At 43.8% G+C, this 25,043-nt stretch overlaps 1 protein-coding gene across 1 annotated transcript in view; it reads right to left on the bottom strand.

The window, feature by feature from the left end:
- LOC136620287 (complement factor H-like) overlaps positions 1-25,043 on the bottom strand; it is a 197,029-nt gene that overhangs the window by 26,267 nt on the left and 145,719 nt on the right. Inside the window, exon 9 of the mRNA XM_066594988.1 lies at positions 879-1,052. Coding sequence (XP_066451085.1) covers positions 879-1,052 — 174 coding nt within the window. The remainder of the gene's footprint in view (positions 1-878; positions 1,053-25,043) is intronic.

The raw sequence follows: 25,043 nt of genomic DNA, 5'->3' as shown, positions 1-25,043 counted from the left end.
AATGAAAATCCCCCAGAATTGCTGCTACCTCATGTCCAAAATAGTCCTTTTCCTAAAGGGGTTAATGGGCTAACTTTTTTTATGTGGATCATTATGATAATGGTGGTGATAATGAATTTGTGATGTGTTGTGTCAGTTTTTTTTTTTTACCTGCGAAGGTGGGAAAGACCTTGACATTTTATTTTACTAATTTCTTTACATTTTTTTTTATTTTTATTTTTGTCTCACTAGGGAACTTGTATAGTATTACCTTTGATCACTCCTAACATACTTTACATAGTGTGTAAAAAGACTAAAACGAATACATATGTCCATTCACTTCAGCCTGTTTCCACCCAATGTTGATCCAGAGGAAGGCAAAAAAGCCCCATGAGGTTGAAATCAGTTTTCCTCATTTTAGAGTATACTCCAGTATAGCAGTGTATTATATTGCCTATGAAGCTCAGCCAGAGCCACCATAGATGGCAGACCTAGAGGCCAGCTTCAAGTCTGTTGGTGCATTGCAACCCATTGAGAAACCATAGTCATATCATAGGGTACCGATAAGTAAGAGAGGGAGCCCTCTCCTTCTGTAAGCCTATTGCATACTGTTGTCACATTGACCATGGCATGTAAAGGGTTGAACAGTGGGGATCAGATGTTTCTCCCACCTCTACTGTTTAAACACCCACACCCCTTAGCACAGGAGACCAGTGCCAAGCTTCTGATGCAGCACCATGAAAAGGTGCATGCATCAGAATAAGGCCCCTGAATGACTACTGTAAAAAGGCATATGAACAGTCGTTAAAGGATTATTGTAGTAAAGTGAGTGGTTTTTTAGTCGTAAAAGCAATCTATCAAAAATAGTCATTTGTTTTTCCAAAATTCTGTAAACTCACCTTGACATTTGGGTAAAGGTGGGTTCCAACCTTTTTCAGTACAAGAACTTTCCAAAGATCCAACTCTACTAAAGCCTTCTCTGCATGAAAATGACACTACGGTATTTATTGTATAAGATGGCCTATGAGAACTTCGTATAAGATCTGAGGTATCTGGAATAGTGCACTCAATATCTGAAAGATAAAAGTATACAGTTTATAATACACCAAGCTGTCTGGACGGAAACTTAAACAACAATCTAAGGGGAAAGATAGGCAGGGATTTCAACTTCATTCCTGAAATTCTTCATGATTATAGTCAGTCATCATTCATTTAACAGCCTGGATCCCACCAGTGACTTGCACACTCAGCTCTGCTGTAAAATATAAGATTAGTTAAAATGGGTCTCCAGCCACCTAAGATGTCTTAAAAACAGCTTAGAATGCTGCTTCCGGCTTAAGTGTAGCAGTCAGAATCAAACACTTCTCAGAAAAGACTTATGGTGAGTTTACACATCGCAGACTTGCAGTGGAATTTTGGTTACTGCATTAGACTTAATAACATAGTATGCTAGGCTGAAAGAAGAAAATGGCCATCTAGTTCAGCCTGTTTCCAGCCCCCCCCCCCCCCCCCTCCTCTCCCTTGTTGATCCAGGGTAAGGCAAAAAAAAACCCTGATGAGGCATAAGCCAATATAGCCTATCTGGCAGAAATAAAATTCCTTCCCGACTCCATAATGGCAGTCAGAAGAATCCCTGGATCAACATTTGGAAGTCCCTACCTAACTCCAAGACGGATCAACAATCCTGCTGCTTATTTAATGTCTATATCCTGTAATATCATAGCACTCCAAAAAAACGTCTAGTCCCCTCTTAAACTCTAAGCAATTTTTCCATCACCACTTCCTTAGGCGGAGTGTTCCACAGTCTCACTGCTCTTATAGTAAATAACCCCCTTCTCTGCTGGTGAGGAAACCTTCTATCCTCTAGACATAGAGGATGCTCTCTTGTTATTGATGCAGTCCTGAGTATAAACAGATCATGGGAAAGATCCTTATATTGTCCCCTAATGTATTTATTTATTTACTGTCTTTTTTCCAGGGTGAATAATCCCAATTTTGATATCCTCTATGGGTATTCCAGTTCTCCCATTCCGTATATTAATTTAGTTGTCCTTCCTTGAGCCCCCTCAAGCTCTGCAACATCTTTCCTGAGCACCGGTTTCCAGAACTGTATACAGTATTCCATGTGACGCCTGACAAGTGCCTTATATAGTGGAAGAATAATGTTCTCGTCCCTCTCCCTTATACCTCTTTTAATGCACCCCAAGACTTTATTTGCTTTTGCAGCAGCTGAACAGCATTGATTGCTCCAGTTAAGTCTACAACCAACTAATACCCCCAGGTTTTTTCTATATCACTTTCCCTTAGCAGTACCCCATTTAGTGTGTATTGGTGACATCCGTTTCTCCTATCCATGTGCAGAACCTTACATCTATCAATATTGAACTTCTTTTGCCATTTTTCTACCCAAGCCCCCAGATTATCTAGGTCTATTTGCATCCATACATTGTCCTCTTTTGTATTAATTTTCTTGTACAATTCCGTATAATCTGCAAATATTGATATTTTACTGTCCAGTCCATCTATCAGGTCATTGATGAATATATTGAACAGAATGTGACCTAATACTGAACTCTGTGGCACCCCACTAGCAACAATGACCCAATCAGAGTACAAACCATTTACTACCACCCTCTACTTTCTATCTCCGAGCAAGTTCTTTATCCAGCCGCACACATTTTTGCCTAGACTGAGCTGTCTCATTTTATATATCAATGGTGTCAAATTCTTTAGAAAGATCCAGATATACAAGATCAAGATTTTCTATCTCTGAGCCAGTTCTTTACCCAGATAAACACGTTTTCACCCAATCCAAGCTGCCTCATTTTATATATCAACCTATTATGCGGCACAGTGTCAAATGCTTTAGAGAAGTCCAGATATACGAGATCAATAGACTCTCCCAGGTCCAGCCTAGAACTTACTTCATTGTAGAAGCAGTTAATATTGGACTGACATGAGTCACCCGTTCATGAACCCATGCTGATGAGGAGTTATTCCATTGTTCTCCTTGAGGTATTTCAGGATGGTATCTCTCAGAATCTCCTCAAATATTTTTTCAGTTACTGAAGTGAGACTTACTTGCCTGCAGTTACCAGGCTCTCTTCTTGACCCTTTTTTGTATATTGAAACCACATTGGCAATGCGCCAATCTAGTAGTAGAACCCCAGTCTTGATATTGTCCCTAATTATAAGAAATAGCGGTCTATCTATCACGTCACTTAATTTCCTTAGAAGCTTTGGATGTATTCCATCAGGACTCGTCCATTTGTTGATTTTAATCCTTTTTAACTGGCTCTGCATTTTCTCATGTGTTAGGCAGGTGATAAGGGGTTTGTTTTATCCCCCTGCATCTCGTATGCCATTTCTTTTTCATTCCTGAACACACTTGAAAAAAAAAAACTATTTAATAGATTTGCCTTCCCCCATCATCTTCTATGGATTCTCCTGCATTATTTGTTAAAGGGCTTGTGCTTTCAGTGCAAATATTATTACTGTTTTATATAATTGAAAAATATTGAAGGGTTATTTTTGCTCTCTTTAGCAGTCAATTTTTCTACCTCTTGGCAGTTTTGATCTTTTCCTTACATAATTTGTTTCTTTTTCCTGTATTGTTGGGACCTTTGCGCTTTGTAAGTATGCACATACAATTTTTCTGCTTAGCCAGTAAGTGTATCACTATTATATAAAACGTTTTTATATAATACTTCTAATGTCATTTAATTTTTTTAATATGAATTATAGTCGATTTTAAAGACTTTTGCTAATATATTTTATTGACTTATAGTGGAAAAATCACTCTTGAACTGTTGCCTTACAGGTTATTTCAGCACACATGCAGTCGTTTACTTGACTGTTGGCCTGAGTAAAAGGGCCCCTTAGTCATGGCTTTTGGCCTTCTAATCACTTCGGATCACTCTGCATTGTTACCTTATAGCTGGATCAATTTCCCTCAAGACTCACAAGAAGGCTTGAGAGGGAAATCGATCCAGCCAGAGAGGTAAGACAATGCAGAGTGAACTGAAGGTTTTACAGAGATAAAAGCCTTATCCAACCAAACACTTATATCTACAGATTTGTGCCTATACTGGAGATGTCTGCAGGATCATAGTGAAGGAGGCACTTGCTGGTTAAACATGAATTTAGATCCCTTTTATATGGAGCGACGTGTAAGGCACAGATGCCCGACAGGTTGTCCGAGCGATAATCATTCTTGTACTTTTACACAGGAATGATTATCGCTAGTGAATAGAGGTGGAGAGGACTGAGAAGTCATCTATACATAAGTGACTGCTTGTTTACATGAGCCAATTCATTGTTTAGCTTTATGTGTAGATAAACTGAGCGACAAATGAGAAGCGAATAAATTCTCATATGTCATTCAGCCGGGGCATATATTTTGACTGCATGATTTATTGGCGCATATAAAAGGGCCATTTCCCTAGCTACAGTCTTCTTCTGAATAGGAAACGGACAGCAGTTCAAGAGAAATTTTTTTTATTAAAAGCAGCTTAAGCCCGTTATTTAAATATATTAGAAAAATTCTTAAAGTGTACCTGAGTTTTCAACACATTTTCTTAAGTACACCAGGTTCTCCTTACCCACTCATCTGCTGCTTTGCACACTATTTTGTGTCTAAGCTCTAATTTTCAGGTGACCTTCTCAATTTTTCTGTTCTGTTTGTAATTCACTTATAGAGAGGGGGTGTGTAGCATGCCTAGCATTCTGCCAGTAGTTCACTGTCCTGACTTCCTTGCCCTCACTTTCCATGCTGCATTGCACTGTCTGTGGTCCAATCAGCAGGAAGGCAGTAGCTGAATGCCCACCGCTGTGATTTCCCAGGATGATTCAGGCATTCAGACTAAATGGTTAGTAAACCCACTTTAATGTCTGTTTTCTGTATGCAAATATGAAAGTTTGTTAGCCAAAAAAGCAAAATATGATTGATTTCAGTGAGAGAAGTGTTAGTGAAATGAATATGACTCCATGTTCTAGCCTATGTGTAGCCATTTTGGGACCGAGTAGCCATCTTCTGTGTCAATTATTTAGAACTTTTCCTCTTTTAAGATTTCCTAAAATCTATTGAAGAATAAGAAGGGACCTCAATTATTAGAACATTCGAAGGCCCTAGATTGAATGTCTCAGGTGACAGGTCATTGCATCCTGTTCTGTGTTTCTCTAAAGACTTATTGTTTATAATTAAAATATCTTTGTATTCTGAGAAGTTAATCATGTATGATCAACTCTGTGCCTGCGAGTGTTAGGTTGGAATTTTAGATGTTAAATCCTTTATCTTGTATATTTTATATTTTATGTTCTTTGACCAATGGTAACAAATGAATCAAAATAGATTTGAATTATTGCAATTAAACATGTGACCCTATAAAAGCGTTGCTTGTCATTCAAACAAACAGATTACTTTGGATCACATCCTCCGCTGTGCGATTTGATGTTAGTCTTCTGAGCTCAGCTTACCTCTAAACAATTTAATTTGGACCCCAAAATGCATATCGTATAGCAAATATTGGTTTGCACTAACATTTTTGGCGCCCAGCATGGGGCATGGCATTAGATCGACTCCGGACCCCAGCGAAGAATTCAGTGACTTTCACGCCACTGGGAAAAATCACAGACAGAGCGCACTATACAAAAAAGTAAGATTTCTTACAAAGTGTCTGTTTTTCCCTGCGGCTGTGAGGTCATTCTGCGCTGGAAAAGGAGAAAAGGAGGGCATACTGCTTTAATCCTTGCAAAGAGCCCAGCAGATTGATATGCGTTTGGGTAGAGTTGGGAATCTCTATGTAAAATGCTTGAATGATGTCCGGACAACTGAAGTGAGTGTTATAGTGCTATAAAGTAGATGATTTTATTGCCCTGAGATGAGATTGTAAATGAGCGCTACCATAGCAAATTGTGTGAAAAAGTTTGCTGTGTGACTGTAGAGGGATTATTCCATCTCTCTTATTTACTGAAGCTATTATATGCTATGCGCTGCTTCAGAATACGTGGGTTTTGGTGACGAGGGTTTCTCCCAAACTCTTCTTCTCGAACCTCTGACTGACATTCTTGACAAGACAGTGAACTTCTAATAACTAATATGTTAGAGAGAGGGAGGGAGTGAGTGTGCTGCTGTGTTGCTTGCTTGCAATGAATAAACATGTTTGATGAATTGTAAGTTGTGAATTAAGTGGTTTTAGAATGTCTGTGCGATGGAAGTAAAACTCTTTGTTGATCCCTCCCAAGGGAGAAGGGGAAGTTTTCTTATGTACAGTATGAGTATATGTGTTGTATAGAAGATGCGAACATTGAGCTAGTAACTGTTAAATGAAAGCAAGAAGCAGCAGACAACTGGCCAGAATCAAAGGGGTGGAGCTAGATGGTGTAAAGGTATGTAATGGGTCACTCTTGTCCACAAAGGAGGGGTGAGAATCTTGGGCTGTCAAGAAAAGGTTTTTTTTCTCAAATCTGATGAGGCATTGCAGGCAGAATCAGATTAATAATGAATTTACTTAAGGGATATCACATTTCCAATGTGAATAGATGTTTGTGAATTATTTTACCCTGTTATAGCTTTTCCACTTTTAAATGAATAAAACCCCCAACATTAAAATATTTTCTATAGTTACAAATTCAGCTACATTCTTTCTGCAAAAACTTTGGAAAGGGGGAAGAATGTGTGCTAATTAAGATTATCAATGAACCCTTTCTTCTACATATCCCTGATAGGGTGTTCGTTGGGGTATGGAAATATCTTCTGATGTATTTATGGGGAACATAAAAGGAAAAATGGGTTTAGATTATTTATTATTTGGTTAATGATGACAAATTAGAATTTTCAACACCCTGAATTCAAAAGTGAAGTATATGGATTTTAATTTTTGGCATTTTTCATTCTACAAAATTCCTTTTTAGTTAGAAGGTCCCCGGACAATAAGCTGACTGCGGATTGCCCAACTGCTGTGGGCCCCCGTGACCAGCTGTAATATGTTGATACCAAGCAACAAATGTTATATATATTTTTTTTTACACTTGCAGAGTAAAGTATGTTTGCCCAACAAATTTGAGAAACAATTATAGTAAAGGGAAGTAAAAATAGCAGGGGACTTTTAAGGGAAAAAAAATGTGTTTTAAACTCTCATGATATGAGGATGCATCAAGGGAACTTTAAAAAGAAAGTATCTGCTGATATTCTATTGTATTTTTCAGGTTGTCTTGATCTCAGAGGTAATACAAGTATGTGACAAGTTTAATGGAAGCCATTGCAATGCCTATGGAGTTTGTGATCCACTTACAAAGACCATTAGAAGGTTTGTGGGTATGGCATCAAATTCTGAATTATTGGACATTTCTGGAATGACACATAAAATTCATTTTATAGGTTTATAAGAGTAGAGAATAATAGGAGCCCAGAAACTAATTGGGTGATGCGCATCTTGAATAATGCCATCGTAGTTATGCCTCCAGATATCTACATTGTGCTCAAAGATAAGGCATACAAATGGCTTACATTAAACACAACAAGGTCATATATTCACCTGTCACGTTTATGCTTCATATGATGATTTCTCATACTTGGCCCCTTAAGCAGCAGTCTGGAGGTTGCAGATTGATTAACCCCTTAGTGACGGCCCCATCAGGATTCTACGTCCTGGCCTGCTGGGCTTTATTCCTAGAGGACGTAGAAATCTGCATCCTCTAGGAATAAAGGCCCTGCAGGCTCAGGACGTGATAGCTCCATGCTGCCGGTTACTGGAGGTAGCCAACAGCATGGAGCTGTCATCCCGGGCCGCTGGACCCCACCCCCGGTCACGCGATTGCCGGTATCCACCGGATACCGGCGATCACGTTAAAGTCAATAGAAAGTTAAAAACAATTAAAGTTTCAGCTCCCCTTACAGATCGGATCCGTAAGGGGAGCTGAGAGTACTCACTCCCGGTCCTCCGCAGCGTCGGGCATCTTCCATCTTCTCCCCGGCCCTGCCGCCGGCGTCTGCGCATGCGTGCCAGACGCATTATGGATAGCAGCGATCATGTAAAAGTTAAAAAAAAGTTTGAAAGGGTAAAAAAAAAGATTAAAAGTTTGTTTCATCTCCTCTCATGGATCATATCCATGAGGGGAGATGAAATTAGGTACCTTAAGCCCCCAGATTTATCCACGGACCTTGCCCGGCTTCTGCGCACGCGTCTGTAGCCAAAATGGCAGACGCAGGCGCAAAAGCCGCAGATTGGCGGGGTAATTTAAAATCTCCCCGCACCTGGCTACCAAATGTAGCCAAGAGCGTGGAGATTTCATGTGGTGCCATGGTACGCTTTTCCCTGTCACGTGATCGCCGTAATCGAATGGATAACGGCGTTAACGTAAAAGTAAAAAAAGCTCAATTTTCACCTCACGTCAAGGATCGAATCCGTGAGGGAAGATGAAATTACTTAAAAAAGGCCACCAGCGAGGTCCCCTGATGGGATCCTTATCCGCGGACCTTCCCCCAGTTTTGGCGCATGCGCCAATTGTCAAAATGGCGGACACAAGCTCAGAAGCTAGGGAGGGCAAGAGGGAATTTAAAATCTTCTTGCTCTTGGCTACTAAAGGTAGCCAAGAGCTTAGAGATGTCACGGGGGGCCGCGGTGAGCGGTCTTCGGTCACATGATCTCCATTATCCATTGGATAATTGGATCACGTAAAAGTCAAAAGACAGTTAAAGTTTGCCGCTCCATTCAGTTTGGGCCGCGTTGTGCATCCAGACAGAAAATTAGGCCCACAATGGGTATATTTCTGAACACGGGACAAATGAGGGTATACATTTTGGTGTGAACGTCTTCATTCCTATTTGTGCTGTACAAAAAAAACTATTTTTAAAATCACATAATTGATAAAAAAAAAAAAAAACCTAATTTTTTACTTCTGCTTTGCTTTGATTCATTCAAAAACTGTTGAGTCAAAATGCGCAGTACACCACTATATTGATGCGCTAAGAGGTCTAGTTTCCAAAATGAGCTCATTTGTGGGGGTCCTCTGCGTTTTGGCCGCTCAAGGGGTCTACAAGTGAGCAATGGGGCCTAAAACGCCTTCAAGCAAAATGTCTGATCTGAAAGCTACTGGCTGCTCCTTTCGGTTTTGGCCCCGTTGTACATACGGACAGAAGATTAGGGCCACAATGGGTATGTTTCTAAACACCGGACAAACGGGGGTATGCATTTTGAGTTGCAAATCCTCATTTTCATGTGCACTATAGAAAAAAATCCTGTGTTAAAAATTACGTATTTGCAAAAATATGAAATTTTATTTTTTCTACTCTAAATTGCATTAATTCCTGAAAAGAAACTGTGGGGTCAAAATACTCTTGACCCCCCTCAGTGAATACACAAAGGGGTGTAGTTTTTAAAATGGGGTCATTTGTGGGGTTATCTATAATTCTGACGCCCATGAGCCTTTGCAATCTTGGCTTGGTGCCGGAAAATAAAGTGTTCCCCCATATCTTGATAATTAATGTAAAATTTGTACGTCTCCTAAATGGTTAAAAAAAAAATGAAAGTTTTTCAAACGTGCATCCAGAATAAAGTGATCTATCTGAGCAAAAATTTATGCAGTATGTTTGCACGTATTTCAGATATTACAGTTGAAAATGTGAAAAAAATGACAATTTCTTCAAAATTTTCCCATTTTTGGCGTTTTTAATAAATATACACAAATTCTATGGGTCTATTTTTACCACCTAAATGAAGTACAATATGTGGCGAAAAAACAATGTCAGAATCACTTGGATATGCAAAAACTTTACGGAGTTATGATATGTTAAGTAACACATGTCAGATTTCCAAAATTTGGCTCCATCACTAAGGCGCAAACAGGCTTCATCACTAAAGGGTTAAACACAGGCAAATAGTCACTGTCCTTGGTCAGCACACTTAGATAGAAGCAAGTGTTATCTTTCTGTTCTTAGCTCTACAAATGGGTTAAAAGCAACTGACACATGATTCAGGTCTCATGAATGCTATGGGCGACTGGTTAGACAGAAATTGGGAAGCTTCCGGTCCCACCTGCCTTGATAAAAAAAAATTGTATATTTAAAGGAGCTATGTTTCCTTTTATGTCTTAGTGTCCCACCTGAGTCCTGGTGACAGGTGTATGTTCATTGTAAGCCTTTACTAGGGACAAAATGCTAATGCAAGGACTTGGGGTAATGTTGACCATTCCGATAGACGGCCAACAATTTTCATTAACAATTACAGGATGACGACAACTGTCTGCAGCTATGGCTCAACTTTTTGTTTTCTATGCGTGGCCCTTAAATGTTGTGGAAATGGGTGGAGAACATTGTCTTAGTTGGAATGGGCCTCCATGTGATGCTCAAACAGTTTGGATTCCACTACTTTGGGCCTCAGGTGATGATGATTTTCCTGAACTTCAAACTTTGGGAGTGGACTAAATATCAAATGGGCAAGCTGAATTTTAATTAATTGATCATAGATAGTTGCAGCTAGGTCAGGGCCATAGAAATAAAGGTAGCCATGTTGAATCCCGCTATATTATTTTCACGTAGATTCAAAGGGGGAGGAAATGGGAACAGTAACCACTGACCAGCCTGAAAATACTCTGTATTTTTCTTTAAATCATTAGATCCCACAGAACGGAATTGTATCTGAGCATGATAAAAATAAACCAATTACTAATGCAAGGCTAGTGTTTTTAGATTGTTCCAGAATATCATGGAAATGGACAAACAGAACAGGTTATGAATTGGATGACCAATATTGGTAAGAGGGAGGAAAAACCACTGTTTTCCTGGGACATATCCAAGGAGGTTGGAGATGATGGCACTCGCTGCAATGCGTAGGACTGGCTTGAAGGTGAGTATCGACCTGAGGTACACTTTTGGAATCGCATTCGATTTGACACCTTTTGTGGCGCAGTGGAAATTTGTGTTGCTTTTTTTGTTGAACCATTGGGTAAACCAATCTAGAACACAGAAGCAGAGTTTCGTTATCTTTAAATAAGTCCACACAGATTTTGCCGGAGAGTCTCGTGTGGTGCAGAGCATTGGGGCAGCAGAAATACAGTCCTAAGCTCTCGCTCATGACCTCATGTTGTGGGTAAAATCCCTGCATTGTTCAAGTAGCCGACCCAAGGTTGACTCAGCCTTCCATCGGCAAAATAAGTATTCAGCTTGCTGGGGGGATAGAAGATGACTGGGGATAGAAATGGCAAGCCACCCGCAAAAATAGTTTGCTTGCATCAGGGGACTTTGCCTGCCTTAGATCTCTGCCAAATCTCACACCAAGGACATAACGCCTGTAACTGCGGAGAGTAGATGCAGACGGACTCTCAGTAACTAACTTTGTAACACCCAGATCGGGTATGGATATTTTCTCTGTTGCTTATTACAGGAACGAGTCCCTGAGAGAGACTATGAAAAAAGTAAAATGGACCACACACTGATGGGGTCTGGAGGAAGGATAAACTCTTGTGCTTTCCCCGCACGTTCTACAAAATGATGTGACACCTGAGTTATGAGCTACCCCATCACTCTGAGGAGGTACTGTGTGCTATAGTGTCTTCTGTTTGATTTCCCCAGGGTTCAACACTGCTGTGACCGGGTTTGTACTAGTCTGCACAATATGCACCTGTTACGATCAAGACCAACTGGTCAACATACTCATGTCCTCCTCACTGTGAGCCAGACTAACCATTTCAGGGACTGCAGATGACTGCGTATAGCTACCAGAGGTAGGTGTCTTGGAGTTTATATTGGTTTGCATAGGCCTCTTCTCAACTAGCAGCGTGGCTTGTAGAATAAAAACAAATAAAATGCCACCGCCAAACCTACCGCTAAGAGATTGACAAATTAATTATACATATATGTATGCGTTGCTGTGGAGAAAGCCAGGAACCTGGAACTGGTACATCTGTTACCTGTGACTACGCAAAGCTGAGTACAGCAGTTTTATATTTATTTATTTTTGTTTTCTGTGTTATTCCCCTATCCTTCATGGGTTTAACAAGTGGCCGAGGTTCGAGGTCGGGTTGTCCTTATCAGGATGGTTAATCTGCTGGTAATGGCAGATCCCTTCCCTGTTTTAGTTTATTAGGGAGAGTTTCCTTTTTATGTGGTTGTTTTTATTGTTTTGTACTGTTTGATATGCAGTAGCATGGTGTTTTCAGGTTACGTATTCATAGCGTCTCGTGCAGACATGGCAACATGTACCTATATGGTGTACCAGAAGTCATGGAAAATAATAGAGGTACACATTGTCTTAGTCTTTTACTCAGTCAGACCTGTGTCTGATCATGTAACTGAGTGGAGTCCCTAGGAAGTTATGTTTGGTATGGCCCCTGTAAAAAGCCTATACTTTTTTCAGTCCCAATTAGGTAAAACGAGAAATGTTTAGTACCATGTTAGCCAGTGTAGCAGAATGTGATTGTATATATGTATATGTGTCTTCAGATCTCTTCCATTAGCATGAGGAGGAACCTGACGTAGTTTCATAAGCTCGCTATGACATCATGTTTTTTGTTAGCCATTAGAAGGTCTCATATCTACAAGATGACTTTGTTTCTCTTACTGAGAACAGTCACATTTTCCTCTAGTCCTGGCATGAGAATCTCACTTCCCATGTGAGTGTTTTATAATGGGAGTTAAATGTATTTTCCTCAATTCCAGATCCAAACTTAAAGTTGTGTTTTAAGATGACTGGAATGTCCTCAGAAGGACATATTGGGAAAAAGTTTGAAAGGGAGATTTGATGGACCATACCAGATCCAGTTGACAATTGCCACTTCAGTCAAATTGAAAAGAAAAGATAATTGGGTCCATACCAACCACTGTATGCAAGTCTCCATCTGAAAGAAAGAATCAAATACTCGCTAGACTATACATATCTTTTAAGTTATGATTATAGTACCATGGGTTTGGGCTTGAATAATATGTTAAAGAATGATATGTTAGAAAATCATTGAGACAATATGTGTGTTAAAAAAGCATGAAGTACTTGTTGTAGAAAGTAGAACTGTTTTATGTATACCCATGCTCCTATAATATCCTCCTCTATGCTTCTGTGTGTATACCCCTTGTTTCCTCATTATGAAGGAGGACAAGTCACATAAAGACATTTTTGTATGTATTCATGTTTATGTGTATAGGTATGTGTATATATTTACCAAAAGTGGTTACACATGGCTCAGTGACCCCTGGTAAGTTCTCATGAACTGGGGATCATCATGCCATCTCATTTGTGCAGGAAAAGGTGTCACTATGAATTGTATCCCTCCTGGACAGGATGTGCATGTGCGGAACTAACATTGTAGTGCCTCTGTTTCTAAGTCACATCCCCTATGGGAATAAAAATGGACTAAGTAATAAAATAGTGTACAATATGTGAGATAAAATGCTGTAATATAGGGCCAGAGTTATGTTCTGCCTTTTTAGATGTCAAGTTGTCTGAAGCCCTAGCTCACATGGTAGTAGTCATGCTAAATTTTGTGTTACCGCATAATGGTCTGTCATGAATGGTGGGCTCTGAGTGCACACTTTTCCAGGGAAGCTGCAGAAAAGCTGAGGACTAGAGATGAGCGAGCACCGAAATGCTTGGGTGCTCGTTGCTCGTATTGAACTTTTCGTAATGCTCGAGAGATCGTTTCGAGTAGCGAACCCCATTGAAGTCAATGGGCGAATAGAGCATTTTTGTATGGGACCGATGCTCCGCATAGGTGATGACTTGTCAAACACCAGAAAACATCAAAGTCATGGAAACACGACAGAAACGGATAGGGAAGGGCAGGGGCAGCATGCATGACTGCATATGAGGCTCCCAGGTCCCACTATTAAGCCAAAATGGGGGCAAGAGTCTGGCGTCACTTCCCTAACAATTTACTTCGGACAAACCCTCATTAGCAAGGCACATGCGCTGGCACATCTTAGCTAAGCACTACACTACCTGCAACCAAGGACAATCACTGCCTGCGGGTGACACCACTGCCTCTTCTCCTGGGTTACATGCTGGCATTGCTGTCCAAACCCCCCCCGCACGACCCTGCATCCACAGCGCACACAAAATTTTCACTGCGCAGCATTCAGCTGCCCTCATGCCACACGCTCGCTTCATAGCCACACCACCTTCATGTCTATTTATAGGTGCGTAATGGATGAGGAGGAACCGGAGGCACACACTGAAAGTGTGGGTGATAGCCCACAATGCTGTTGAGGATTGATGATAAATTGACGTACGATCATCATTCCAATCCCGTGCCATCTCCGTCACAAAATTGTCAGGAGCCGCAAACGTGGGAATAAAGGGGACGCACGTGAGCGAGCCCAGGGTCAGGCTTGGTCCCAGCCTCCACCTTGTGTGACCCAAGGTGCCATAAGTTGCATAGCAATGGGAAATCCATGTGTCCCCACGCAATTCATTCTGTGTAGGTGTCAGAAAGCTCATTACCGCAATGGGAAGTCTTGGAGTTCCTTGGGCTTGCTTATGCTGTTGGTGCACAAAGATGGTATTACACAAGAAGAAATCAGAGTGCCAAAACATGGCAGAGTTTCACCCCGCCAAGGACCTCGGCCTGGGCCCACAATTTTGCCCTAGTCAGTCAGTGTATTTGTGCCAGACAGGTAAAACACCGCTATGGGAAGTCTTTGTGCACTCACAGCATAGGTGAACCCAAGGAACTCAAGCATGGTATTACACATGAGGAAATCAGAGTGCCCAAACATGGCAGAGTTTCACCCTGCTTAGGGCCTCGGCCCACATTTCTGCCCTAGTCAGTGTGTTTGTGCCAGACAGGTAAAACAACGCAATGGAAAGTCTTTGTGCACCCACAGCGTAGGCGAGCGCCTGGAACCCAAGGAAAGTATGACACATAAAGAAATCAGAGCGCCCAAACAAGGCAGTTTTACCCTGCCAAGGAGCTCAACCTCGGCTCATACCCTTAGTAATCTTGGGCATAAAGTGGTCTCGGATGCTAGTGCAGCTGTGAACGTCTCATTAATGCAGTAACGCTCCTTTTGTTTGGCCAAAACCAGTGTCTCAGATAACTGTGGTAACACGAGAGAAAATACATGTTGCCTAGCGCTGATCCTCAGACCCCAAGCAGGAGGAAGAGGCGGCATAACAAGGCCAAGAAACCATGACCGAGGTAGGACCCACAATAGTCTGTGTGGGAAATACGTGAGCGAGCCCAGTGTCAGGCTCGGTCCCAGCCTCCACCTTGTGCGACCCAAGGTGCCACGAGTTACATAGCAATAGGAAATCCATGTGTCCACACACTATTCATTCTGTGTAGGTGTCAGATAGCTCAACACCACAAGGGGAAGTCTTTGAGTTCCTTGGGCTCGCCTATGCTGTCAGTGCACAAAGATGGTATTACACAGGAAGAAATCAGAGTGCCCAAACATGGGAGAGTTGCACCGCACTAAGAACCTCGGCCTAAGCCCACATTTCTGCGCTAGTCAGTCAGTGTATTTGTGCCACATAGGTAAAACACCGCAATGGGAAGTCTTTGTGCACCCACAGCTTAGGCAGACCTCTGTAAAATTTCTGTAGCAAGAGTATAGGCGGACCCCAGTAACATTTCTGTAGCAAAAGTATAGGCAGACCTCAGTAACATTTCTGTAGCAGAAGTATAGTCGGACCCCAGTAACATTTCTGTAGCAGAAGTATAGGCGGATCCCAGTAACATTTCTGTAGTAAAAGTATAGGCGGACCCCAGTAACATTTCTGTAGCAGAAGTATAGGCGAACCCCTCAAACCATTTAGTAGAAGAGGTGTAGGCATACCCCAGTAACATTTCTGTACCAAGAGTATAGGCGGACCCCAGTAACATTTCTGTAGCAGAAGTATAGGCGGACCCCAGTAACATTTCTGTAGCAAAAGTACAGGCGAACCCCTCAAACCATTTAGTAGAAGAGGTGTAGGCAGACCCCAGTAACATTTTTGTACCAAAAGTATAGGCGGACCCCTGTTACATTTCTGTAGCAAGAGTAAAGGCGGACCCCAGTAAAATTTCTGTAGCAAAAGTATAGGCAGACCCCTGTAACATTTCTGTAGCAGAAGTATAGGCGGATCCCAGTAACATTTCTGTAGTAAAAGTATAGGCGAACCCCAGTAACATTTCTGTAGCAAAAGTATAGGTAGACCCCTGTAACATTTCTGTACCAAGAGTATAGGCAGACCCCAGTAACATTTCTGTAGCAGAAGTATAGGCGGATCCCAGTAACATTTCTGTAGTAAAAGTATAGGCGGACCCCAGTAATATTTCTGTAGCAGAAGTATAGGCGAAACCCAGTAACATTTCTGTAGCAAGAGTATAGGCAAACCCCTTAAACCATTTAGTAGAAGAGGTGTAGGCGGACCCCAGTAGCATTTCTGTACCAAGAGTATAGGCGGACCCCTGTAACATTTCTGTAGCAAGAGTAAAGGCGGACCCCAGTAAAATTTCTGTAGCAAAGGTATAGGCAGACCCCTGTAACATTTCTGTACCAAGAGTGTAGCTGGACCCCAGTAACATTTCTGTAGTAAAAGTATAGGGAGACCCCAGTAACATTTCTGTAGCAAAAGTATAGGCAGACCCCAGTAACATTTCTGTAGCAGAAGTATAGGCGGATCCCAGTAACATTTCTGTAGTAAAAGTATAGGCGGACTCCAGTAACATTTCTGTAGCAGAAGTATGGGCGAACCCCAGTAACATTTCTGTAGCAAGAGTAAAGGCGGACCCTTCAAACCATTCAGTAGAAGAGGTGTAGGACGACCCCAGTAACATTTCTGTACCAAGAGTATAGGCGGACCCCTGTAACATTTCTGTAGCAAGAGTAAAGGCGAACCCCTCTAACCATTCAGTGGAAAAGGTGTAGGCAGACCCCAGTAACATTTCTGTAGCAATAGTATAGGCGGACCCTAGTAACATTTCTGTAGTAAAAGTATAGGCGGGGTCCAGTAACATTTCTGTAGCAGAAGTATAGGCAGACCCCAGAAACATTTCCGTAGCAAGAGTACAGGCGAACCCCTCAAACCATTTAGTAGAAGAGCTGTAGGCAGACCCCAGTAACATTTCTGTAGCAAAAGTATAGGCAGACCCCAGTAACATTTCTGTAGCAAAAGTATAGGTAGACCCCTGTAACATTTCTGTACCAAGAGTATAGGCATACCCCAGTAATATTTCTGTAGCAGAAGTATAGGTGGATCCCAGTAACATTTCTGTAGTAAAAGTATAGGCAGACCCCAGTAATATGTCTGTAGCAGAAGTATAGGCGAACCCCAGTACCATTTCTGTAGCAAGAGTATAGGCAGACCCCTCAAACCATTCAGTAGAAGAGGTATAGGCGGACCCCTGTAACATTTCTGTAGCAAGAGTAAAGGCGAACCCCTCAAACCATTCAGTGGAAAAGGTGTAGGCAGACCCCAGTAACATTTCTGCAGCAATAGTATAGGCGGACCCCAGTAACATTTCTGTAGTAAAAGTATAGGCGGGGGCCAGTAACATTTCTGTAGCAGAAGTATAGGCAGACCCCAGAAACATTTCTGTAGCAAGAGTATAGGCTGGCCCCTGTAACATTTCTGTAGCAAGAGTATAGGCGGACCCCAGTATCATTTCTGTAGTAAAAGTATAGGCAAACCCCTGTAACATTTCTGTACCAAGAGTATAGGCAGACCCCAGTAATATTTCTGTAGTAAAAGTATAGGCGGACCCCAGTAACATTTCTGTAGCAGAAGTATAGGCGGACCCCAGTAACATTTCTGTATTTAAAGTATAGGCTGGGGCCAGTAACATTTCTGTAGCAGAAGTATAGGCAGACCCCAGAAATATTTCTGTAGCAAGAGTATAGGCGGACCCCAGTATCATTTCTGTAGTAAAAGTATAGGCGAACCCCTGTAACATTTCTGTACCAAGAGTATAGCAGACCCTAGTAACATTGCTGTAGTAAAAGTATAGGCGGACCCCAGTAACATTTCTGTAGCAAGAGTATAGGCGAACCCCTCAAACCATTCAGTAGAAAAGGTGTAGGCGGACCCCAGTAACATTTCTGTAGTAAAAGTATAGGCGAACCCCTGTAACATTTCTGTACCAAGAGTATAGGCCGACCCCAGTAACATTTCTGTAGCAGAAGTATAGGCGGACCCAGTAACATTTCTGTAGTAAAATTATAGGTGGACCTCAGTAACATTTCTGTAGCAAGAGTGTTGGCGAACCCCTGAAACATTGGTGTACCAAGAGTATAGGCGAGGGCCAGAAAAATTGTGGTACCAAGAGTACAAGTTCACCCCTGAAAGATTGCTCAACCGCGAGGGCAGGTGAAACCCATAAACATTTTTTAAAGATACAGTGCGCTGTTGCTTAATTTGTAACAGAGCCTGGAGGCAGCCCTGTGAAAAAAATTGGTTTCCGTTAAAGTATCAATATTTTTGAAACTTTGAAAAATTGTAAAAAAAAAATATAAACAGAACCTTTTGGGCCGCAGAAAAATTGGCAGTTCAGCGTGATGACATGCTGTTTTAGGAGGAGGAGGAGTAATAATATCCGAAAGTGATTGACAAAGTAATTCCCTCTTTTTTATAGTGATAGAGGATGCATTTTTCTCCTGTTGCAGCGAAAAGAAACATTAGGTTCCGCTGCTTTCTACTGGTGAAGAAGAGAAGTCTTGGGAAATCCAGGCTTAGTTCATCTTTATGAGTGTAAGCATGTCAGCACTGGCAGTTGATAGGCAGGTACACTTATCCGTGATGATTCCCCACAGCTGCACTGAACACCCTCTCTGACTAGACACTAGCGGCAGGGCAGGCCAGCACCTCCAGGGCGTACAGCGCAAGTTTGTGCCACGTGTCCAGCTTTGACACCCAATAGTTGTATGGAGCAGAGGCATCACAGAGGACGGTGGTACGATCGGCTACATACTCCCTCACCATCTTTTTACAGTGCTCCCTCCGACTCAGCCTTAACTGGGCAGTGGTGACTCTGTCTTGCTGGGGAGCCATAAAGCTGTCAAAGGCCTTGGAGAGTGTTCCCCTGCCTGCACTGGACATGCTGCCTGATCCCCACGCTTCCCCTGCTACTTGGCCCTTGGAACTACGTCTTCTGCTACTAGAGCTGTCAGATGGGAACTTTAGCATCATTTTTTCCACCAGGGCCCTGTGGTATTGCATCACTCTCGTACCCCTTCCCTCTTCAGGAATAAGAATGGAAAGGCTCTCCTTATACTGTGGGTCGAGAAGGGTGGCCAGAATGAGTCTAACGCAAGAGTCACGGGAAAGGCAGCCTAACATGAAGTCAACCATGTGTGCCAGGGTACCAGTACGCAACACATCACTGTCCTCACTAGGAGGATGCTCCATCTCCTCCTCTACAGCCCATACACGCTGAACAGATGAGAGGCAAGCAGCATGGTTGCCCTCTGCAGTGTGGCCAGCTGTCTCTTCCCCCTCCTCCAAAATGCGCTGAGATATAGACATGAGGGTGGTCTGGCTATCAAGTGATATACTGTCATCCGCCGTCTCCTGTTCCAACCACAAAGCGTCAGCCTTTATGCTTTGCAGCGAACTTCTCAGCAAGCAAAGCAGCAAGATGGTAACGTTAATGATCGCCGCTCACCATCTGGGTAGACTCCTCAAAGTTTCCGAGGACCTGGCAGATATCTGCCATCCATGCCCACACATCAGTAAAGAATTACGGAGGCTGACTACCACTCCGCCGCCAATGTTGCATCTGGTATTCCACTATTGCTTTACGCTGCTCGTACAGCCTGGCCAACATGTGCAGTGTAGAATTCCAGCATGTGGGCACGTCGCATAGCAGTCGGTGCTCTGGCAGCTGAAACCGACGTTGCAGCGTCTTCAGGGTGGCAGCGTCTGCGGTTGACTAGCAGAAATGTGTGCAGATGCGGCGCACCTTGCAGAGCAGGTCAGACAAGTGGGGTAGTTTTTCAGAAACCGCTGAACCACCAGATTGAAGATGTGGGCCAGGCATAGCACGTGTGTGAGGCTGCCGAGCTGCAGAGCCGCCACCAGGTTACGTCCGTTGTTACACACGACCATGCCCAGTTGGAGGCTCAGCAGCAAAAGCCAGAGGTTGGTCTGCTCTGTCAGACCCTGCAGAAGCTCACAGGTCGTCTGCCTCTTGTCACCTAAGCTGATTAGTTTCAGCATGGCTTGCTGACGCTTGCCCTCCGCTGTGCTGCCGCGCCGTGCACTACCGACTGCGACGTTCTCACACTTCTGAATTGAGAGGTAGAGGTAGCGGAGGAGGATGAGAGGGAAGGTTTGGAGGAGGTGGCATAAAACAGCACAGATACCAGCACCGAGGTAGGACCCGCTATTCTGGGTGTCAGTAGGGTGTGAGCGGTCCCAGGCTCTGACTCGGTCCCAGCCTCCACCAAGTTCACCCAATGTGCCGTCAGGGAGATATAGTGGCCCTGCCCGCCAGTACTTGTCCACATGTCCAGGATTAAGTAGACCTTCCCAGTAACCGCGTTGGTGAGGGCACGATTTATGTTGCGGGAGACGTGCTGGTGTAGGGCTGGGACGGCACACCGGGAAAAATAGTGGCGACCGAGGACCGAGGGAACACCCCTGCCATCATGTTTTTGAAAGCCTGTACAGCAGCATCTCCAGGCTGATTAATTTGGCAATGTGCACGTTTAAAGCTTGTGCATGCGGGTGAGTGGAGGCGTATTTGCACTTTCGCTCCAACGGTTGTGTTAGCAACAGCTGAACGCTGCACTCAGAGACATTGCTGAATGGAGTAGAGGACAGTGGAGGTGAGGGTGTGCCTGTGTCCTGGGAGGGGGATTAGATCTGTGGCAGGTTGGGGCACAGGGGAAGCGGCAGTGGTGTGACCTGGAGGCGGTGGGGGATTCTTCGCTCTGGCCCTACCTCTACCCCTGGCCACTCCACTGCCTTTTCCAACCTGTCCTGCTGCTGCACTTGCCTCCCCCTCTGAGCCCTGTCCTTAGTAGACTTAGCAAACCAGGTGGGGTCAGTCACCTCATTGTCCAGCTGCTCTTCCTCCGAATCCTTTGTGCGCTCCTCCCTCGGACTTACTGACCTTACTACTACCTCACTGACAGACAACTGTGTGTCATCATCCTCATCCGCAAAAAGCTCTTGAGATAGTTGCCGGAAGTCCCCAGCCTCATCACCCAGAACTTTCCAAAGGTTGGGCATTGGTCACGACAAACTCCTCAGGTGAGAGAGGAACAGTTTTTTTCCCACTCATGGCAGGGACCCGAGAACAGTTCCTGGGAGTCTGCCTGCTCATCAGAATATGTCATTTTCATGGAGGAGGAAGGAGGATCAGCAGCCAGAGGATTCAGAGTTGCAGTCCCTAGGCCGGGAGTAGTGGACTGTGTAGAAGACTGGGTGGTCGATACATTGCTGGACGCATTTCCTGCCATCCACGACAGGACCTGCTTACACTGCTGTGTTTGTAATAAAGGTCTACCACGCGGACCCGTAAATTGTGATATGAAGCTGGGCAGCCCAGAAACCTGCCTCTCTCTTAATCCCGCAGCAGCCGGCTGCGATTCACCACGCCCAGGAACTCGGCCTGTGCCCACACCCTCACTTGGACGTCCGCGACCCTTACCCCTACTCTTCATCATGGCGGATTAAGAATAGAGCAGGGCCCAAATAAATTACCCCACTGTAGAGCACTGACAACTGTGGCTTAATTCACCGCACACAGAGACTTGTAGATAGCAGAGGCTCTATGCAGTGACTTGAAAAAATTAACCCGCTGTCTTGTACTGATACCTAGGGGTGATTTACTGCTCGCAGAGACTTGTAGATAAGAGAGGCTGTATGGAGTGGGAGAAGACTCTAAAGCCAGTGGATAGTGCTGGTAATTGCGGCTATCTCAACCCCACCAAGGAAAGGGTATTGTGAGACGCTCTGCATAGCGGCAGAGCTGAAATACTTTGCAGTGGCCCAGGAAATATTACAGTACTGTTTAGCGGTGAGACCTCTGTCTAATGCACTTCAGACACAAAACGGTATAACGGAAGTCATTTGCAGTAGGCTAGGAAATATTAGAGAGCAATTTCACGGTGAGAGCTGGTTGTACGGCACTGCAGGCTGAGAACGCAATTACTGAAAGGCTGGGAACTGGCCTAGATGCGTAATACAAAAATTGATGCACTTCTACTCCCAGCCATCCACAACTATAATGCACACGGTCAGATGTAGCCCTAAGAAGGACCATTGGGGTTCTTGAAGACAGTATCCTACTCTAACACTTTCCCTATATAAGCAGCTCTTTCCCTAAACTTTGCATAATACACTGCAGACTGAGAACGCTATAGTTGAAATGGCCTGCACAGCCCGAGATGCTTAAAAAAAACTAAATGGTGCACTACTGCTCCCAGCCAGCCACAACAGTAATGCACACTATGAAGAGTAGCCCTAAGAAGGACCGTTGGGGTTCTTGAAGACAGGATCCTACTCTAACACTTTCCCTATAGCAGCAGCAGCAGCACTTTCCCTAACCTCTGCCAGCATGCGTCTTAGGCGAGAACTGATCTCGCCAGCCACTCACTACTGTGGGGTGGGATAAGGCTGGCACGTCACAGCAGGAAGTGGTAATGCCTTCCCCGCATGTCTATTGGCTAGAAAATGGCGCTAAACATGCGAGGAAGGAAATGCAATGGACTCAAGTACCGCGTGGTGTTCGTCTCGAGTAACGAGCATCTCAAGTTCCCTAATGCTCGAACGAGTGTGCTCGCTCATCCCTACTGAGGACAATAGTAAGCCTCATGTAATGTTTATAGACATGGCCTACTAGTTGATTTTATTTGCCCAATCATGGTACGGGTGAGAAATCAGTTAATGCAAGTTACCGATTGTCTAGATTATAAAATTTTCTGAATATTAGGACTAACTAATCAACTAATGCAATTCAAGAATTAATACATTTTGTTGTTAACTAATATACAATAGTGCTAGTATGTTTTATATTTTGTTACACTTACCGTATATTCTGGCGTATAAGACGACCTTTTAACCCCGAAAAATCTTCTCTGCAGTCAGGGGTCGTCTTATACGCCGCCTATACAAAAAAAAAAGTGTAAAAAAACCCCACAGTACTCACCTCCCCCGGCGTTCTGCGGCGCTGCTGCAGGCTGTTGCTCCCTCCTTGTCCCCGACAGAGCATTGCTTTCTGGATGCGGGGCTTGAAATCCTCGCCTCCAAAAAGCTAATGCTGTGATTGGCTAACTCACGCGCCATCAGCCAATCACAGCCATTCAATGGGCATCATTGAATGGCTGTGATTGGCTGACACAGCATGAGTTAGCCAATCACAGCCATTCAATAATGTTATTGAATAGCTGTGATTGACTGACGGTGCGCGAGTTAGCCAATCACAGCATCAGCTTTCTGGAGGCGGGGATTTCAAGCCCCGCATCCAGAAAGCAATGCTCTGTCGGGGACGAGGAGGGAGTGACAGCCTTTAGCAGCGCCGCAGACTGCCGGAGGAGGTGAGTACTGTTTTTTTTTTTTTACACGGTATTCCAGGTATATAAGGCGACAGTTGGGGGGTCGTCTTATACGCCGGAATATACGGTAGGTATTCTGCGGCATCGAACACCTGACTACAATTTAGAGCTACAGGGAATCCTGTGTGCTGGTTGGAGCCTGTCATAGACATTCCACTCTGCTGTGATGCTCGGGAAGCATCACTAGTGGGGTCTGCTCGCCTCGAGTAACGAGCATCTCGAACAAGCTAATACTCGAATGAGTATCAAGCTCGGACGAGTACGCTCGCTCATCTCTAGTTAAATCCTTTGTCTTGTATATTTTATATTTTGTTTATGTTCTTTGACCAATATTAAAAAGAATTATAATAGATTTGAATTATAGTAATTGAACATGTGACCCTATAAAAAATTGTTACCGCAAGCTTTCAAACCTACTTAAGGTTCTTCCTCGGGTACTTAGGTGCCATTTACACAGATGATTATTGCGCAAAATTCATTCATACGTCTCAGTGCAAAACATTGTTTATTATTCGTTTGTCATTCACTTACAACCAGCATAAAAAGCATTGCTGGATTGCTGACTTCTCAGTGCGTGTAAATGCTCCCTGCTCAGTGTTTCACAAAGAATGTGAAGCTCTGAGCGAGAAGCCATTTTTTTTCAGCTGCTATACAAGTCTATGGCAGCTTTCTGAGTAACATGGATTAAGGTAGGGTAAGACCTACCCTTTTGCTGACAAAAAAAACAAGTTTGTCCAAACAAAACCATTGAAATCAAAGGCATCACTTTGTCACGCTATTCTAGCGAGATTTTCACATGCAGAAATACCCTCGAAAATATGTTCATTCGGGGGGCGGAGCCTGGACGCCGAGCGCAATGGCTGCTTGATAGCTGCGCTCCCACAAACGGGCACCCACGGCACCGTACAGCAGCGCCCAGCCGATAAAAAGATGGGCAAAACAAACAAGGAGAAGAGCACTGACCTGCAGGGCACCCCTCGCCCATCCAAAACGCAAGCTGACATGAGGGGTTTCTTCAAGGATCGCTCCTCTCGCTCCCCGCGGCCCCCGGCGAAGATGGCGCCGGCACGAGCGCTCGCTCCCGCTCTCAGCCATGAGGAAGAAGGGGAGCAGTCCTCGGAGGAGGAAGATGGTGAGTCCATATCCAGGGGCTTCATGAAGAACCTGTTATCAGAAGCCCTGCGCCCCATTAGTGCTGATTTAGCAGAGATTAAAGAAGATTTCAAACAAATAGGGCACAGGGTGGAAGATCTTGAGCCCTCCTCTGCAGCCTTTGCTTCTCACTCTCTGCAAATGGAGCAAGCCTTAAAGGAACAGCACCTGCATTTAAATAGGTCTCTCCTGCTCCAGGAAGACTTAGAAAACAGGAACAGGCGGAATAATTTGCGCTTTAAAGGCATCCCTGAATCTTATGCAAACGAATGCCTTGATAAAGTCGCTAAAGTTATTTTTGCCGCCGTATTGGGAGAGGAGAGATCGTCCACTATTTGCGTTGAGAGGATTCATCGGGCCCTCAGAACGCCGTCGGGCCCCTCTGAACCGCCAAGGGACGTTATTTGTAAATTATTGTCCTTCTCAGACGCAGTAGCGGTCC

Source organism: Eleutherodactylus coqui, chromosome 3 (assembly GCF_035609145.1).
Source record: "Eleutherodactylus coqui strain aEleCoq1 chromosome 3, aEleCoq1.hap1, whole genome shotgun sequence".
Taxonomy (NCBI): domain Eukaryota; kingdom Metazoa; phylum Chordata; class Amphibia; order Anura; family Eleutherodactylidae; genus Eleutherodactylus; species Eleutherodactylus coqui.
This window is presented reverse-complemented; position numbering and strand designations above follow the sequence as displayed.